Source organism: Lepidochelys olivacea (assembly GCF_965140295.1).
Source record: "Lepidochelys olivacea isolate rLepOli2 genome assembly, chromosome: 6".
NCBI classification, from domain to species: Eukaryota; Metazoa; Chordata; order Testudines; family Cheloniidae; genus Lepidochelys; species Lepidochelys olivacea.
Window position 1 is genome coordinate 55325160 of NC_140416.1, and position 18982 is coordinate 55344141.

Genomic DNA, 18982 nt, shown 5'->3' on the forward strand with positions numbered 1-18982 from the left:
CTTTGGTTTTGCACATGAAAGGCACATTGTTGCAGCACCAAATACCACTGAGTAACACCAGGATTATTGTCCTTCATCGTCTGCAACCATTTAAATGATGCATGATCCATTATTAGGTCAAGGGGAACCCCTAAAAGATAATGTTGTTAAGGCCCTACAGCCAATCTGATGGCCAAGCACTCCTGCTTGATGGTGGAGTATCTAATCTCTCCTCACTGCAGTTTCCAATTTAGGTATAATACTGGATGTTCCACACCTTGAGAACTATATGAAAACACTGTTCCCAAAGCAACTGGGGAAGTTTGAATTTGCAGTAAAAACGAGCATGAGTAGTCCAGGCACCGAAGAAAGTTGACATAGGATAATGAGGTTACCTACCTGTAACTGAAGGTTCTTTGAGATGTGTGGTCCCTATCTGTATTCCACTGAGCATTATGCCCATGCACCATGCGCCCGGAGCCGGACCTTTTGAAAGTAGTACTGTTCAGCTGTCCGTGTATGCGCCATGGTCTTGCCTGAGGTGATAAAGGGATGGTTGGGCCACCGGCGTCTCCAGTTCCTTCTCTACCACAGAGCTGTTGAATCCGCAGCAGAGGGAAGGAGGAAGATAGGTTTGCAATACAAATAGGGACCACACATCTCAAAGAACCTCCAGTTATGGGTAAGTAATCTCATTTTCTTCTTCAAGCCATGGTCCCTATGGTATTCCACTGAGGGTGAGTAACAAATAACCAAGAGTCCATTGCAGAATCATGCACTAGAGTGTAGTGTGTGGAAAAGGTGTGTACTGAACTCCATGTGGCTGCCTTGCATATATCTGTGAAGGGCACATTGTGGAGTGCGGCTGTAGTTGATGCTTGTGATCTCATGGAATGGGCCCGAATCCCTCGAGGTGGGGATCATCCTGATAACTGATAGCAGTGCATAATGCACCCCGAGACCCACTTGGAGATTCTCTGGGTGGAAATGACTTGCCCTTTCATTCTCTCCACCATGGCAATGAAAAACCCAGGGGATTTCCTATACAGCTTTGTCTGCTCAAGGTAAAAAGCCAATGCCCTTCGAATGAGTGAAGCCTTCTTTTCTCATTCGAGGCTTGAGTAAGAAGGTAGGTAATTGAGGTCGAATTGGGAAGCCACCCCGGGTAGGAACTTGGGGTGAAGGCATAAAGAGATCTTGTCTTTATGGAAAGTAGTAAAGGAGGGGTTAGCCATCATGGCTCCCAGTTTGCCAATCAGCCTAGCCATAACCCATGGACGGTGCAGAGTACTTCTGAGACTTGGAGGAAGACTTACTGCCATGGTTATGTGCATCCTTCCTTGGTTCATGGCTAAGCCCCAGTGTGGGGTTCTTAGCACTGGTACCAACGGAGCCTGATGCAGGTTCTGCGGCAGAAGGGGCATGCTTCGCCTATTCAGGCTGATGTACTGGGGGGGCAAGGGGAGGGGGTTCCCCATCCAAGATCTAATACTGCTCCCATGGCAGCCTCCATAAGGTCTTTCCTAAAACGGAGACTCTGGTTCTCCCAAGTATGGGCAGGAGAGGCACATACTTCACCTGGACGCAATATGGGCTTCCCCTAAGCAGTACAAACAGTGGTGGTGCTCGTTGGTGATGGAAAACTAGTGAGGGCAGGAATGACAGGTTTTGAAACCCAGTGTCTTCAGCATAATCCAGTACCCAGCCCCACATTACGGAGGTGGAAGCGGGGGCGGGGGTGTAAAGTTGGGGGAAACACTGTCGAAGTGGCGTCCCAATTTCTAAATCAGGTATGAAAGAAAGAATCGAAGAAAAACCAAAAAATAAATGCAGGAACAGATAAGAAATTTAAACTACAAACAACACTAACGATAGTTTTGAAAGTTTTGGAAAGTTCATCACGAGGATGATAGGAGTAGAAGCTCCGACTTGGAACATGTGGCCTTGAGAAGGAACTGGAGACGCTGGCAGCCTGTCGCACCGTTTATCACCTCTGGTGAGACGAGGCAGAATAGGGCACATGCTTAGACCACAGAACAGTACTACTTTCAAAAGCTTTGGCTCCAGGCATATGGTGCATGTGCTTAACCCTCAGCGGAATACAGACAGGGACCATCACTTGAAGAAGAAAGTCTTTATTTTGGTAAAGGGCTTGTTACATTCAGTTATCCACTGGATTGCTCTGGTTGCAGTGGCTTTCATGAGATCTGCCAAAAGAGCTGCAAAATGGGATATGAACCTTCAGTAACAGCTTGTCAATCCCAAGAAAACCTGTACCTGTTTCTTGGGTGTGAGAACGCAGGCCGTCAGTCTTATCTCATTTCCTATGAGACAGCCTAGGCCTGAGACCACCACTGCTTCAGGAAAACCCAGGCAACCAAAAAGGCCTGATAGATCCCATCACAGGCTCCTGTCTTTGTATGCATTATGACGGTCCTAATTAAATGATTTCACACTATATTTTCCACAGACCCCTATCTCATTCAGAGTACAGAATGGACAGTGCTTAGTGACTGTATTGTTACTCAATATTCTTTTTATCCTCCTCATTCAAAGTGTGGCTTCAGGTCTTATCTATTATACATCATCCAACCCATGGGCAGTGGGTCACATAGGCAGGGGGAGGCGTTGCCGCCCCAAACAACCAGGCATGACCCCACCCCCTGCTGTGACGCTGCAGCTCCAGTAGTCCTCCTGGCTCCCAATCCAGCCCCCCAGTACTCTGGGTCTGGGGCCGTGCCTTCCCACACTCCGGAGCTGGGGAGGCTTGGCCATGTGCTGCCCTCCCTCCCATGCTCCAGGACTGGGGCTGCACGCTGCCCGCCCTCCTGAGCTGTGGAGGATGGGGCCACGCACCGCTTGCCTTCCTGCTCCCCCGGGTTGAGAGGATGGGGCCGTGCGCTGTCCACTCTCCCAGCGCGCCTTTGGGGCTGGGGTGCTAGCTGTGGAAGTGGGCCAGGGGCTGTGGGGGAGAGGGGGGCGGCGGCTCTGATGGGAGGTGGGGCTGGACTCCAGCGGGGCCTTGGCCAGAAGGGGCAGGGTTGGGGTTTAGCCTCCTCCAGCCAGTGGTTCACGTGCCACCCATGATCCAACCCCTGTACTGAATGCAAAACTATTAATTTGCTCATGGGCATTTCCAAGGTGCATTCACTGTACTATCCAAGTATTTCACAGACATCAATGAATTTATTTTCAAAACCCTTATGCAGAGGAGGTGGCATTATTATCCCCATTTTATAAATTGGTAACAGAGGCATAGAGAAATTAAGGTAAAAAATGTCTACTAATTTGGGTGGGACACCTAGGGCCTGATTTTTCAGACTACTTAGCATTTTTAATCATTGTGTGCATTCAAAATACAGCCCCAATCAAGGAGTACTCAGAAGTTCTGCAAATATCGCCCCTGTTGTTTGGGCACCCAGAAAATTCATTATACATCTTTCAACATCTAAAACAGATGAGGATGGGATTGTACAGACAACAGCTTCATGCACTACACAACCCCGATTCATTCCCAGAATATACAGTATTCTGTGGACTGAACGAGACAGTGGAAAAAATAGTATGTGATCATGTAATTAAATACTGGATACCTCAAAAAACTCACAGTTAAACAGTAAGCGAATCTCAGTTTTAACTACAGTAGAACTCCTGCTCTACTTAAGGGGTCCAAATGAAGGCTGCACAGGCATCCTTAATTCTGACATTTCCTAACTTCTGATTCCTTGACTTTGCAACTTCAACATTTTTTCATGTATTTTTAAAAATTTTAATTATTACCACCACCACCACAAAGAAGGTCTAGTAGGGCAAACAGTTTTGATGACCGGTGGGGGGAGAAATCATGGTACAGGCATTTTTTGCGGGGGGAGGGTAAAGATTTCCTACTACTTTATAGATTTTATGAAAGGTAAGGATGACTTAATATAAAGGTCCCTCTCCTGATAGGTTTTCTTCATCCTCAGAGGATCATTTTACAGGCTGAAGGACTGATTAGCTGCCTCACATGGGCAACCTGCGCTCAAGGATAAGCTCAGCTTCACACTCGCACCTTAGGGCAGGCTAGGGTTGGGAACAACATGAATGGGATACTTTCAGTCTTTTGGGTGGCACAGGAAAAGGCTATCTTACTTTCCACATACCCCCTCCCATGGTCAATTTAGGGCAGATTCAAAGTCTCAGGAGAAACAAGTAAATCCCTCTTGACTATGAGGTCAAATGCTCCAATCCAACTCTACAGCGTGCCCGCCTCAAGAGCAATGAAATAAATGGGAAGAATGGTGGCCTAGTAGAAAGGGCTCAGCTAAAATTGGAATGGAGTAGATAAATTTTAATGGAATTAAATTCCATTGGATATGCAATGCCATCAAAATCAAATCGCTTTGTGAAACTGAATCGATTTTGCTGGAATTTTGTTTTTTAAAACCAAGAAAGAAAAGTTCTAACAATGTCAAAAATATCCTGTTTTGATATTTTTGGAATGAATCATTTTGATTTTTTGATTTGAAACTAATTTTTACTTTCTGTTATGGTATACTATAATACAAAATTCTAAAAAGTCAAAATTGAAATAAAACATTTTGAGTTACCCGAAACAATTTTTTGGAAGGGGAGAAGGGGGAAATTTTCCTTTGCGGAGAACTTTGAAATTTTTGGTTTTTGCACCAATTTGGAACAAAGCTAAATTTTGCAAACTGAAATTCTTTTGCAAAACAGAACTTCTGTCCTCTACACAACTCTAGCTATAATAATCCATGCTTTTGATTCCAAATTCCCTGCCTAAGGGAAATTAAGACTATGTTCGCACCTACCAACCTCCCAGAGAAAGAAAGCAGTCGGTGTGGAATGCCAAATTGGAGGGTTTCATATCTGTAACTTTAAAAAGTAGATCAGAGAGACTGTCCACTAGAAAGGAAATTCAACTCTTGTTAGGTACACAATGAAACTTGTGAATTCACATTATTGACCTTTTTGCAAATGACTGAATTCAGCAACTATCAAGTGTACCAAGCAAAAGCTATTTGGCTGCTAAAAATGCTCTTTGATATTCTGAGAGTCAGCTGACAACTCTCTCCACAGTTGTATGCCAGATACTTGAGATTAAAAGAAAAGCAGATCCAAAGCCACAGAAAAATTGGGAGTTTGAAAATGACCAAAGTGAAAATTAACAACTTCCTATTGTATTCACAAAAGTGCCAAAAACTGCCAAGGACTAACAATGCCTGAATCTGTTTCCTCCTACTGCACACAGTAAAGACAGTAGTGTAAAAAATATTTTTTTAATTCAAGAATTTTATATGGAGACTTAACTGGTCTGTGTCTGTCAGCCCATTCATAATTTAACAATTTAACAATAATCTAAAATTGCTTTCTGAAAACATCAACCATGGTAACAAGCTAAAGTGCCATGTCAGCAAGCAGAGACAGGAACTGAGAGAACAAATTTCCAGAAAGTAACCCGAATTGAGGGGGAGGAGAGGAGAACACAGCAGAGGACAAAATATAAACGCAAATTTGTAATACCTGCCAAAAATGAACTCCACATAAAAACTGCACAGGAAACTAAAGAATTACTGTACCCGACACAAACAGGTCCATAAGAAGCCATCCATAAGAAATTCAGTGATAATGGTGTTCTTCTACTGATTTCCTAACTCAAGGAAACCAGCAGCAACCATGCAAGAACGCGTTCCCACAGTGTTCTTTACAACAGAAGGGAACAGTAGGAAAAGGAGAAAAAAAAAGGCAGTTAGGCTTGTACTCCTAAACCATACAGTTACAGCAAGGTGACAGCCAATCAGAACAGGATTTCGGAGAGTAGGAGTCAAGTGAGTCACATCACATTCACAACTGATCCTCCCCCAGGTCCTGAAACAAAGCCCAGGAGATCTGGGGAGGGAAAAAAGGAGCGAAACACTTGCAAACTTTCATTATTACCCTGCAGGAAAAAGATGACTGCATATTTGGCACAGGACAGATAGTGTAAGCAGAAAAAACTTGTTTTGTTGGAAGTCTACTCTGGCTTTTTAGAGCATGCTGAGAGCTGCTTGATAGCCGCATTTTCTACCATCCATAATTATTATAAGGATATTCAGTTGGGAGGAACCACCAGTAAAACTGAAGTTTGTAGGAGAGACCAATAACTTCTGTCAGTTAAATTCCTTCTAACTGTCAATAAAAATACACCTGCATTGAAGCTACAAAATTACTCCACAGCCAGAGAGCCACAGAACAGTGTGTTCATTATTCATTACCAAGGGCAGCTGTGAATTGTACATACACAAATAATTTAGTTTCACCTGCAAAATCAGACAGTTTACTACACAACTCCTAAGGCACCTGTCCATATTAGAGCTCACAGCCATGTCTGAAACAGTTTTCAAACTTTGCTACAATGGGGCCAGTTTGTACCACACTGAAAACAATTACATTCTATGCAGTCAGATCCGTGAGGGCAAATCTTTGCACACTCATGGAGCCTATTGAAGTCAATGGTGATCTACCAGCCAAGTGCAAGTGTAATGCTGACAGATACCAGTCATCAACAGGCAGGATCAAACCTAGGACTCCTGAAGCTCAGGTGTATGAGCCATTACTGCATGAGCTAAAAGCCACATGCCTTTTCAGGGCCGCCCAGAGGATTCAGGGGGCCTGGAGTCTTTGGCAGCGGGGGTTCTTCTGCTCCGGGTCTTCGCCAAAGACATGGAGCGGAAGGACCCCCCACCGCCGAATTGCCGCTGAAGACCCAGAGTGGAAGAAGCGGCAGCAGGTCCTTCACTCTGGGTGTGTTCGGCAGCACTGAAAGACCCCCCCCCCACTGCCAAATTGCCACCAAAAACTCTTGTGGGGACCCCTGAAAACTCTCGTGGGGGCCCCTGCGGGGCCCAGGGCCTGGGGCAAATTGCCCCACTTGCCCCCCCTCTGGGCGGCCCTGTGCCTTTTAGCTAAGGCTGTAACAGACTCATCCATCTCTAGCTGGGCTAGGTGACAACAGAGGGGGACACAGAGCCACACCAAGCAGGCCTGGGTTACACAAGGGTCCACCCACACAGCTCTGTTTGCAGGACTGGGGACTATATTCAACAATTGCAGTGGAACCTTGCTAGAGCTGGATTTGACAGCATAGTGGTTTGAAAAAAATCCCTATCCACTCTGGGGCATTAAATCACGCTAGAAGTGTGGTAAAAAAATAGTTCTCAACCTTGATGTTGCCAGGACTATGCTTAATCAGCTTTGAATCAGTTTGTGCTCCAGTACATACAAGTCTTCAGGGTAAATTTGCAATGACCACATGTTTCCTATTAAAATCAACAGGAATTACATATCTAAAACCCTGCACAACCCTTTGAAAATATCTCCTTAAGGTCTGGAAGCCTAGACATTTGCAACTCTTTTGTCCCCGTTCTTATCTCTTTATTAACAGTTTCTTCACATTTTTAAACTCAGATAAACTATCAAACATAATTTGATAGTTTTTTCTGCATCAGACACACATAAGGAAAGGTTTCAAATATGTCCAAGTTCCCCTGTAGTTGCTTTTTCTCAATACTGGACATTTATGAAAAGTTGCCTGCTTCTCATCATTTTAAAATTGGTTGAATCCATCTGAAGCCAAATACCAACCACCCCTTTCCACCCATAAGAAAAGGGAAAATAATGGCTAGTCTACACTTAGAAGCATTACAGCGGTGCAGCTGCATTGCATTTGGTGAAGACACTATATGCTTATTCATACCCCCGAGTGACGTAAGTTATACCGACATAACCTGTAGTGTAGACAAGCACTTCCTTCACTTTATTTCTTTACTGTATTCTATCCAAAGAAGACCTGCCAGTCCTCTGCAGTGGCTACTATCAGACCACTTCAAAACCCATTTCTCAAACACTGCTTATTAAGTTTACTGCATAATTTCAGGGCTCCTAGTCCCTTGATGTCATCAGTAGGTTTCATTAAGCCCTGTTCACACTGAAGAGTTCAAAGAGTCCTTGGCATCTTACCTGAGTGTTTCTTACCCATTGTAATTGTTATCAATATTGATACACTCAGTGATGCTATTGACTCATTCATGTAGCAAGCCTGTTCCAAGAATTTTCAGGTCTCAGGCTGCAGAATTTTTCCTGGCTTCCATGATGCATAGGCCAGAAATTTTCTGGGCCACTATGGCCCTCCAGAAACACAAAAATATATTTTTTAAAACTGGGTCCACTCATTGTCCTCATCCAGATAATTCAGATGCAAAGGTTTTCATAAGATGCCCGTCAGGAATGCTCTCTGAAGCAGAACTATATTTTCCTCACTTTTAAAGTGCAATTTTATTTAAATTTTTAACCAATATTACACACACACACACACACACAGTTCAAGGGATTTAACAACTTTTGCACCATGTCCCAAAATTCCCTTTGGTGATTTTGTATTTTCTTTTTAGAACACTCACCAAAAACTATTCCTATAAAAAAAGACATCCCATTTTTATTGTTTAAACATCAGAAACAGAGAGGGAGAATATTACAAGGCTATCCATTTTATACCTTTTTCTACCATGGAAACAAAGCTAGCTCTGTTTCAATGTACCAGCTGCCTGCTAGCGAGTTGCTGTAACTTTCCACCACATTCAGGAAGTGGACTATTAAGTCTACTCTACTACATTTTCACAATGCACTAGAAACATTCTTTATGATTTAAGATTTGCCAACTGCTGAGAATGAAACAGCAAGAGAAAACAACGATTTCAAATAATACCTGAACTCTTGTCTGGGAAAAAAAAAGTATTTGCTGACTATGCCAGAATTTATTAAAGACAATCTCCTCTTCCTCCATTCCCTTCAAAACAATCCTGCTGTTACCGAATGGGAAATAGAACAGCTATGCTTTTAAATAAAACAGAAAGATACCAAAATGTACAATGTAGACAACAGAGCCGATTAAGGAACACTGCCACATATTTATTCTTTAAACTGGAAAATATTTACTAAAGCCATAATTTAGGAGTAGCAAAGCTAAATGCACATATATTTAATAAGGAGGACAAATGTACAACTATCAATAGTAAAAAAACAGTAATACAGTAAAAAATGAAGAACTGTATCAGTGAATATGACTGAGGATACAGAGATATAACGCAGGACTCTAGGCCAGAGGGGACAGAAATTATTCCACTGACAGAATGATTCAAGGTTTATAGAAATCTCTGAAATATTTGAATGGCTAGTCTGCACTTTTAGGAAACAATGCAGCAACTACTGTGCTGGTTTTAGCCTATAACCTTTTGTTAACAAAACTCAAGCCCACTCATTTAGAAAACACTTGATTCTCTGAATACATATTTAGCAGGAAGTCAAGATTCCATGTATTATAGTATTGATTAAACCAGTGCTTATAGTTTATAGATTAATACCACTGCTGCCTTGTCCCTGCATACCTTGAGCAGGACCTTGTGTACCAAGGGGAGCGGGGGAAAAGCATACATCAAGCCCCCTCCCCACGGGATCGCAAATGCATCTGTGGCCCTGGAATGAGCAGAGCCGCGGGCACTGGGCATTGGCAAAGAGCAAAAGCACAACGTCCGCTCTGAGCATCCACTCGTGCATGCGATACGACCTGATGAGGTAGTCCGCCAGCTCGTTTTGCACCCCCGGGAGATATGATGCCTTGAGGTGAATGGCGTGGGCTATACAAAAGTACCAGAGGAGGAAAGCCTCGCGACAGAGCGGTGAGGAATGGGCCCCACCCTGCTTGTTTATATAAAACATGGCAGTAGTGTTTTCTGTCAGAACTGTCACGCTGTGATCACTCAGAGTGGCGTGAAAGGTCTGGCAGGCTAAACAAACAGCCCTGAGCTCCCTCACATTGATATGGAGCGACTGCTCTGCTCCAGACTACAAGCCCCGAGTCCTGAGGTCCCCCAGGTGAGTCCCTCCCATCCGTGGTCTGACGTGTCCATCACCAGCATCATGTCCAGTTGTGGGGCGGCAAAGAGGATGCCTTCGCAAGGCTGGGACTGCCACCACAGCAGGGAATCCAGCACGTCCCTTGGGGCTGTCACTACCAAGTCCCGGGGGTCCCTGCCTGGGCGGTACACCCGAGCGAGCCACGCCGGCATAGTCCTGAGTCTCAGTCTGGCATGCCTGACCACGTGCATGCACGCTGTCATGTGGCCCAGCAGCCGCAGGCAGCACCTGGCCGTTGTCATTGGAAACTGGCGAAGGGAGGCCATCGCTTGCTGGATAGCCCGGAATTAGGATACTGGAAGGCTTACCCTGGCCTGCACCACGCCCAGGACCACCCCTATGAATTCCACTTTCTGCATGGGCACGAGAGTGGACTTGGGGACGTTGACCAGGAGCCTCAGCTCACGGAACAATCTCCGGGCCACATCCACATGACCCCGCACTTCAGCTTCAGATCGACCTGCCAGGAGCCAGTCGTTGAGGTATGGGTAAACCCAGATCCTCTGCCTCCGTAAGACGGCTGCCACCACTGCCATGCATTTTGTGAACACCCATGGGTCCGCGGCTAGACCGAACAGGAGAACTGCAAACTGGTAATGTTCTTGGCCCACGGTGAAGCGCAGGAACCTCCGATGTGCTGGGTGGATGGCGATATGAAAGTATGCATCCTTCATGTCGAGGTCAGCATACCAGCCTCCCAGACCCAGGGAAGGGATGATGGTGCCCAGAGAGACTATGCAGAACCTGGCCTTGACCAGAAACTTGTTGAGCCTGTGCAGGTCTAAAATGGGACGAAGGCCCCCTCTGGCCTTGAGGATGAGGAAGTACCGGGAGTAGAAACCTTTCCCTCTTAGTCCATGCGGCACCGCCTCTACCAACCCCGCCTCCAGCAGCGAGCGAACCTCCTTCTCTAGGAGATGCTCGTGAGAGGGGTCCCTGAAGAGGGACGTGGAAGGGAGGGAGGAAAGAGAATTGCAGCGAGTACCCGTTCCATACCATGCATAAGACCCAACGGTCCAACATAATGCTGGACCACGCACGGGAGAAACGGGTCAGGCGGTTCAGGAAACAAGGGGACGGATCCGGTGACTGGACTGGTACACTGTCCTCAAGCGCACCTTCAAAAGCCTGGCTTAGTGCCCGGCTGGAATCTGTACTGACCTTGGTTCTGACCCGGTGCATTATTGTTGTTATTATTGCGCCATTGCCTGTTATCCCTGCCTCGCCTACGGTAAGGTTCATGTCCTTGACGAGGCTGGTACTGGCACTGAGGGGGAGGCTGTGGCTTAAAGGGCTTCCTTTGCATCACTGGGGTGTGCATACCCAGTGACTTAAGTGTAGCCTTTGAGTCCCTGAGGCTATGCAGCCTCGCATCTGTCTGGTCCGAAAAGAGCCTGGACCCTTCAAAGGGGAGGTCCTGAAGCGTACTCTGGACCTCAGGCGGCAGGCCTGACTCCTGTAGCCATGCCGAGCGCCTCATGACCACCCCCGACGCGATTGTTCTGGCCGCCGCTTCTGCTGAATCCAGGGAGGCCTGGAGAGAGGTCTTTGCTACTGCCTTGCCCTCGTCCACCAGGGCCGTAAACTCCTGTTGGGAACCTTGCCAGAGGCTGTCCTTAAACTTCCCCACCGCTGACCAGGAGTTAAAATTATGCCTGTTGAGGATGGCCTGCTGGTTAGCAATCCTCAGCTGAAGGCCCCCTGACAAGTACACCTTTCTGCCAAAAAGGTCCTGGCGTTTTGCCTCTTTGGCCTTAGGTGCCAGGGCTTGTTGTCCATGGCGCTCCTTTTCATTCACTGCCAAGACCACCAGGGAGCATGGACTTGGGTGGCAGAACAAGAATTCATAGCCTTTTGATGGGGCAAAGTACTTGCGCTCCACACCTTTGGCCATTGGAGCGCTGGAGGCCGGGGTCTGCCATATAGTGTTATAATTCGATTGGATGGTCTTAATGAGCGGGAGCGCTATTCTAGATGGACCTTTGGGGCTCAAAATGTCCATCATGGGGTCCTCCTGCTCAACTATCAACCTTCCCACTCTTATCGGTGCTCGAGACCTTGGAAGACGCCGGCCTCCAATGCGGGGAACATCCGCGCCTTCCTTTTGACTGTGCCGTGGGCTGCACCGGGGAGGACGAGCAGTGCTGGGGCCTAGTCTGGAGCTCTGGGGCCAACAGCTTTCAGTGTTTAACTGGTGCCGGGTCTCCCGATGGCTCCGGGGCACTACGCACCAAGGAAGTCGGAGCAGATATCGGGCGCTCCAGGCCGGTGGCTGCACTGCGGCTTCCATCAACAACTGCTTCAAATGAAAGTCTCTTTCTTTCTTTGTTCTTGGCTTGAACGCCTTGCAAATCGTACACTGCTCAGTATGATGTTCTTCCCCCAGGCAACGTAGACACGAGCCGTGGGGGTCACTAACTGGCATAGGCTTGCGGCACGTGGCACAAGCCTTAAACCTGTGGGCCTGCGGCATGCTCCACAGCCCAGGGTGGGTGCTGGAAGCCTCCAAGCACCTAATCACTTAAGTGTCCACAACAAAGGTATGCTAACTAACTGATAACAGCTATCTATGAGAAAGACTAAGGGACTTCTGTCATCCAAGAGAGATGTTGTTCCAAAGCCGCCACAGACAGTAAGAAGGAACTGGAGGGGGTCGGGCGGCAGGGGTATATATGCATGGCGCAGTGGTGCCACTCAGGGGGCTGCGCCAGCCCAATGGGAACCGCTAAGGGGAAAAGTTTCCGATGCGTGTGCACGCGACGCGCACACACCTAATGTGGAATGGACGTGAACACTCGAAGAAGAACTTTTGGTTCAAATGGTTGTTCTAAGAGATGCATACAAGAACTGATCTGGAGAGACAAGGGGATGCAGACCTGAGTTGTCTGTCTGTCAAGAAATGCACCATCAATCCAAAACGCAACCCTACACCAACTGTTGCTGCTGTTCCTTTGAAAGGGCATGTCTGATGTACTGTCTGAGAGGCTCAATTATTTCAGAAATGGAGTGTCTTAACTTAAGTCAGCATTTTTCATGTGACTTTGAGGTAAAATTGGCAAGTAAGTTGTCCTGATAGTTGGCTGCATGCAGTAATAAGGCCAGGGCCCTGCCTTTATGTTTAATTGCTGGAGGAGCAATGCCAGCCAGAACCAGAAGGTTCGAAACTGGAGTTGTCCTGGATGCTTTCATATCATCACTGTTGTAAATCACTGAATCCAACTTGCCATAATAACGATCACAGCCCCATGCTGTCATACAGTATTTGGCAGGTGCAATAAATAGGGCATTGATAAATGGTTGCCAAACTGGTTTCACAAACTGAATTAAGGACAAATTGAAGGAGAACAAAACAAAAAATCCTTGGACTAATTTTTCCAACAGCTAATTTGAAACTGTGTAGCAGGAGATTTGGTGAGTGAGGTAGTATCTTTTATTGGACCAACTTTTGTTGGTGAGAGAAACAAGCTTTGAGCGACATAGAGCTCTTCTTTGAGGCTGGGAAAGGAACTCAAGAGTGTCACAGCTAAATACTAGATTGAACAGATAATTAAGAATAAGTAGTTAGCACATATACTTTTGGTCCCTTAGAATAGCTTGTCTCTCTCAACAACAGAAGTTGGACCAATAAAAGATATTACCTCACCCTCCTTGTCTCTCCAATATCCTGGGACTGAAATGGCTACAACAATGTTGCATATAACAGGAGATTTGCCAGTCTGCATGAAACTGTTGGACAGTGGCAGATTAGCCACTGGGCCAACGGGGCCCTTGTCCAGGGGCCCTGGGAAAATGGGTATCCCTCCGCCTCAACCCGCTCCGCCTGGCGATACCATGCCCCGGTAGGAGGCAAGCCCCTGACCTCACCCTGCTCCCCAGCAGGAGTCAGAGGCAAGCCCCTGCAACCCAACCCCATTTCCCTGGCAGGAGTGCACGGGGAGTGTGGGGGGGACTGCAGGTGGAAGGGGTGGGGAGGGGCCCCATCCAGGGCCCCCCAAAACCCTAATCCGCTTCTGCTGTTGGAGACACAAACAAAATGGTGGCTGTTCCAGAGAAGGAGCATACATGCTGAAGGACCCCTGTAAAATATGCAGATCTTACTTTACTAAAGAAACTGAGCTGTAAGTACTATACACATGGAATACACACATGTATATAAAAAAATTCTATGATGTGGTAGTCAAAGCCATGACAATGTTTACATTATACACCTCCCTGCAAGCTAAAAGGCTAAAGGATTTGAATTTTGAGAACCTCCGTTTTATTGCATTGTTCCACTCTCACTAAAGTCAGGAAAGTATCATTCCCAGCATTTTCCTGAAGGTGTAACTGAGAGGTTAAACAAGGCCATTTCTGGCAGAGCTGATAATGCAGTTCTGCCTCTAATATTGTATTGCAGACCTACTTCACAGCCACAGTCTCAGTGATTGTGAGAATTAATGTGCCAAATTTATGTGCTTGGCTGTGCTGCCTATGTCCACTAAATGGCTTTCTTCTGCAGCTTGTGGATTCTCAACATTCCTCTGAAGTTTAGCAAATAGTTATGTAAAACACTGGCAAAGTGTGTGTTCCATCTCACTGTAGTGGCTGATCAATGTAGAGCAATGGTTTACAAAGCAATGGTGTAGAGCAAGGCTGATCTGCTGCTCGTTCAGAGAAAGCCTGGTGGGCTGGGCCGGTTTGTTTACCTGCCGCGTCTGCGGGTTCGGCCAATCGCGGCTCCCACTGCCACGGTTCGCTGCTTCAAGCCAATGGGGGCTGCAGGAAGGGCGGCCAGCACATCCCTTAGCCTGCACCGCTTCCCGCAGCCCCCATTGGCCTGGAGCGCCGAACCACGGCTAGCGGGAGCCGCGATCAGCCAAATCTGCAGACGCGACAGGTAAACAAACCGGCTCGGCCCGCCAGGGGCTTTCCCTGAACAAGCAGAGGAACCAGCTTTGAGAACCACTGATGTAGAGGATAATTGCCAACTATGGCTACAAATTTCCTCCCGTGATTAAAAATCATGGGTTCAAAGCCTATTAATGACTCATGAGGGGAGGGGGGAGGCTAAGTATGGTTTTGTATGATAGAATTACTGTCTTTTTAATATTTTGTTCATTTGTTTGTTTAAACTCTAGGAAATTAAATAAAAACCCTATTTTAAAAGAACATTAAGATTGTCATGTCAAGCATTCCAAAGTTGGGAAATGTCAGAATTAAGGCTCCCATACAACCCTAATTCAACCCCATTTCACATATGAATTTTGAATTAATTTTTAATTATATGAGCACGTACTATTTGTCCTAAAGGATGCCTGTCTCATTCAGTCCATAGGAGAAAGAGGACTGCAAGAAGAGGACAGATGTTCTCTTGGGTTTAAAGGCACTGAAATATGACTCAGGATAGCTGGGTTCCATTCCTAGCTCTGCCACTAACTGCCTATATAATAACTTGTGCAATACTCTTGTGTTGTGAAGGCCAAGACTATAACAGGGTTCAAGAAAGAATGAGATAAATTCATGAAGAATAGGTCCATCAATGGGATGGGCAGGAATGGTGCCCCTAGCCTCCGTTTGCCAGAAGCTGGGATTGGGCGACAGGGTTCACTTGGGATCACAGAATATCAGAGCTGGAAGGGACCTTAGGAGGTCATGTAATCCAACCCGCTGCTCAAAGCAGGACCAACCCTCAATTTTTGTCCCAGATCCCTAAATGGTCCCCTCAAGGATGGAACTCACAACCTTGGGTTTAGCAGGCCAATGCTCAAACCACTGAGCTACTTGATGATTACCTGTTCTGTTCATTCCTTCTGAAGTACCTGGCATTGGCCACTGTCGGAAGACAGTATACTGGGCTAGACAGACCTTTGATCTGATCCAGTATGGCCATTCTTATATTATGTTCTTATCATGCATATGCACCAGGAAGATGAATTAAGTTTGAACAGGCAATTTTAAACCTGGCATTTCTTAAATTTTGAGTTCTTGGTTTTGCATCTTTAACATTCTTTTAACACATTATAAAGTGGGGTATATATGATTCTACATTCAACTGCTTAGAAATCTTCATTAACATTTAACCTGTGTAATCTTATTACCGAATATTGAGATGAGGTCATGTGAATAGCGCTTCTGTCATTATTATGTGCTGCTAAAATGAAAAAGACTGGAGCTCGTATGTTATGTGAATGATGACACTCCACTATATTTTACAGTTAGATTATTTACTCAAAACTCCAGCTGCACAATTCAGGAATTTACAAGAAGTTCCTGGGTTAACATTCCTTGTTTTTAGACAGAATGTGAAATTTCTTTCCTTTGGAAAAGAAACAAAAATTTAAATTCTAAAATATTTTGCAAAACCACTAGAAATTCTTTATAAGATCAGCAGGTCATTTAAACCCTCAGACTACTGTAGGTCTTTCATTCTTAATCAAAATGTGCTTATCAATTTTTTTTATTTAGTTTAAAAATAGAGGTAGTCACAAAAGTGACTGTGAAGCTAGCACCTTGGTGCTGCCCGTATCTGCTCTGTATATGTCTTTCTGCTTACATTACTTGCAAAACCAAGTCTTTATCACTGCCACACCACTGAACCAATTCGTCTGTGGAAGATCAAGCATCATCAACAGAATTAAACAGCTAGTGCTGACTCAATCGTTATTGTTGCTGGTGGTAATGAGTGGAGACCGAATCTGCAGTCCTGATAAGTTTTGCTTCTGATCTACAAATTGAGCAAATTTAGAAACTCTATCTACTCTAAATATAAAATATTTATTAAGTGGAGGGAATTCAGATACGAACAACTAAAATTACTAAGGGTTGGAGGGATTCATGAGGAAAAATTAGAACACCTTAATATGAGTAGCTTGGTCAGTATACAAATATGACATTAAGCATGGGGGAGGACGGTGAGAAGAATTCCTGAAAAACAGGACAAGGGTATGATTAAATGGGATGAAACTAAACAAAATAAATAGCCTTACCATCAGGAAAAATTCCTAACAGTATAATGTTTAAAAAAATGTAAATATTCTCCCTGTACAACAGCAAGGCAGGTGGCAAACTAAAACTGTCGACTACTATCAAAACATTCTTATTTTACTGTTACTTTGTCCTCCCACTCCTTCCCCCTCTCCTCCCATTTCTCAGTTTCATCTACCTGTCACATTTTTCATAAAACCAACCTGCAATCTCGTTGGAGCAAGGACTGTTTTGTTACTATTGTGTAAAGTGCCTGGTATAGTGCCTAATCCCTGACTGGAACACTTATAAATAACAATATTAAAAATACAAAAGCAGTTGATATTCCATGACTGAGTATTTAAAAGCAGTTTGGACAAAGCACTAGAAAATATTCTGTGGAAAACTATATTGCACTGGTCCTAAAAGAGATGCGACTTCATGGGTCTAAACTAAATCTAATTTATATAATTGCATGATTCAAAGATGAATAAACTAAAGCCTATTCTCTGCATAAAGAAGGTTTTGATATTGAACACGCATGCTTTCAAGATATTATTGCAATATTATAGTTAAAATGGTGTCAGTGGTTCCAATGAACCTGGTTTTACAAAGGTGTATAACATGGCCCTATAAAATGTGTTATGGGCTGAAGCTTGGTATATAAAGTCTTAGCTCAAGATTTATCATTATTTATTCTAATGCATGGGAATCCACAGGAAGAGCCCTTATGGGGAAGCAGCTAATATACATGCATGGTAGCCACTGGTCTAAGCTAAACATCACTAAACAACTATTTCTTCCTCTCTCATTTGTGATTTAACTCATATTATGTACAACTACCCGTATGTGTCAAGTGACAGCTTTAAAACTGAGGTGATAATGTGAGTTATACAGGAACAGTGAAACAATTTAAATTAGTTAACTTCCTGTTTAACAAATAAACCTTAAATGAAGCAACCTACTTTATAATCTGGCGAACCTTAACACTTCTGAATAACGCAAGTGGAAGGGATTATAAATCAAATCATTATACTATGTACTACTATATACAGTGACCCAGTCCCTTGAATGTGAAATGAAACTACTTTCACCTTGAGCAGTACACTGGTGCAACCTCTAGCCACTTCTCACAACTGAATCACACATTCTCCCCAGCAGTTGTGAGGGGAAAAGTACATACAGTTCATATTTATGCATTTCATGCACAGTCAAAGGCAAAAGTATTAATTGCAAGATCCCTAGTTTCATTTTACAGTAAAAGTAATAAATAGATATAGAAATAAAAGGATTGGTCTCCATAACATGCTGTACAATGATCTACAATAAATTAACCCTGATGTTTTTGTCAATATCACTTAGCATTTAATATCTAAAAATGCTTTACAGACATCAAACACTGATTGAAAAGTCTGAGACTATTTAGATTAGAGAGAGGATGAATAAGAAGGGATATAATAAAGCACTACAGAATAACATGATATAGAGGATGTAAATGAGGCACACCTATTTACTCTCTCTCAGTACAAAAACAAGGAAATATTCAATTAAATTGAACAGGAACAAATTTAAAACTTATAAAAAGGACATTCTCTTTTACACAGTGCATAATAAACTTGTTACCAAGATCACCCCAGTTCTGTCCTGTTGAATTTTCATCAGTACTCTGGGGATAACAAGAAATAGAGGAAAGGTGTGAAGGTCTCAGCAGGGATTAAACAAGTTGCTGAAACAGTATAGGACATGTTTATCATTGTTTACACTTACAGCTAAATAGCATTCAGCACTGGTTCAGCTGAACAGCTTGCTGACAGCCGTATTAGTAATGGTTCTACTTCACAGTGTAGACACGTGTCAGACCACAGGATCATGATCTGGCTCACCACCAAGTTTAATTTTCATTCATTTGAACTGTAGCATGAATATGTATATTATATCCAAGGAAACTCAAGCTACATTGTTGTTTTTCTCTTCAGTAATAAATGTGTCAGAAGACGGTGCATCATCAAAAATTTATCTAATATGGCAAAGGAAAAAATTTTGCATTACAAAGCAAAATTAAACTTAAATCACCTCTTTCCCGTTCCAGTGGTGGTCACTGCAAGTCTCA

The 18982-nt window shown here is 44.4% G+C and overlaps 1 protein-coding gene across 6 annotated transcripts in view; it reads right to left on the minus strand.

The window, feature by feature from the left end:
* The window catches only part of PHF21A (PHD finger protein 21A), a 251601-nt gene that overhangs the window by 40538 nt on the left and 192081 nt on the right, over positions 1-18982 (minus strand). Inside the window, exon 1 of one of the 6 annotated variants that reach the window (XM_084631687.1) lies at positions 5559-5644. The exons of the other annotated variants lie outside the window; for them this stretch is intronic. Coding sequence (XP_084487813.1) covers positions 5559-5591 — 33 coding nt within the window. The 5' untranslated portion in view covers positions 5592-5644. Of the gene's footprint in view, positions 1-5558; positions 5645-18982 lie in introns of those variants that run through there. 6 annotated transcript variants of the gene reach the window in all.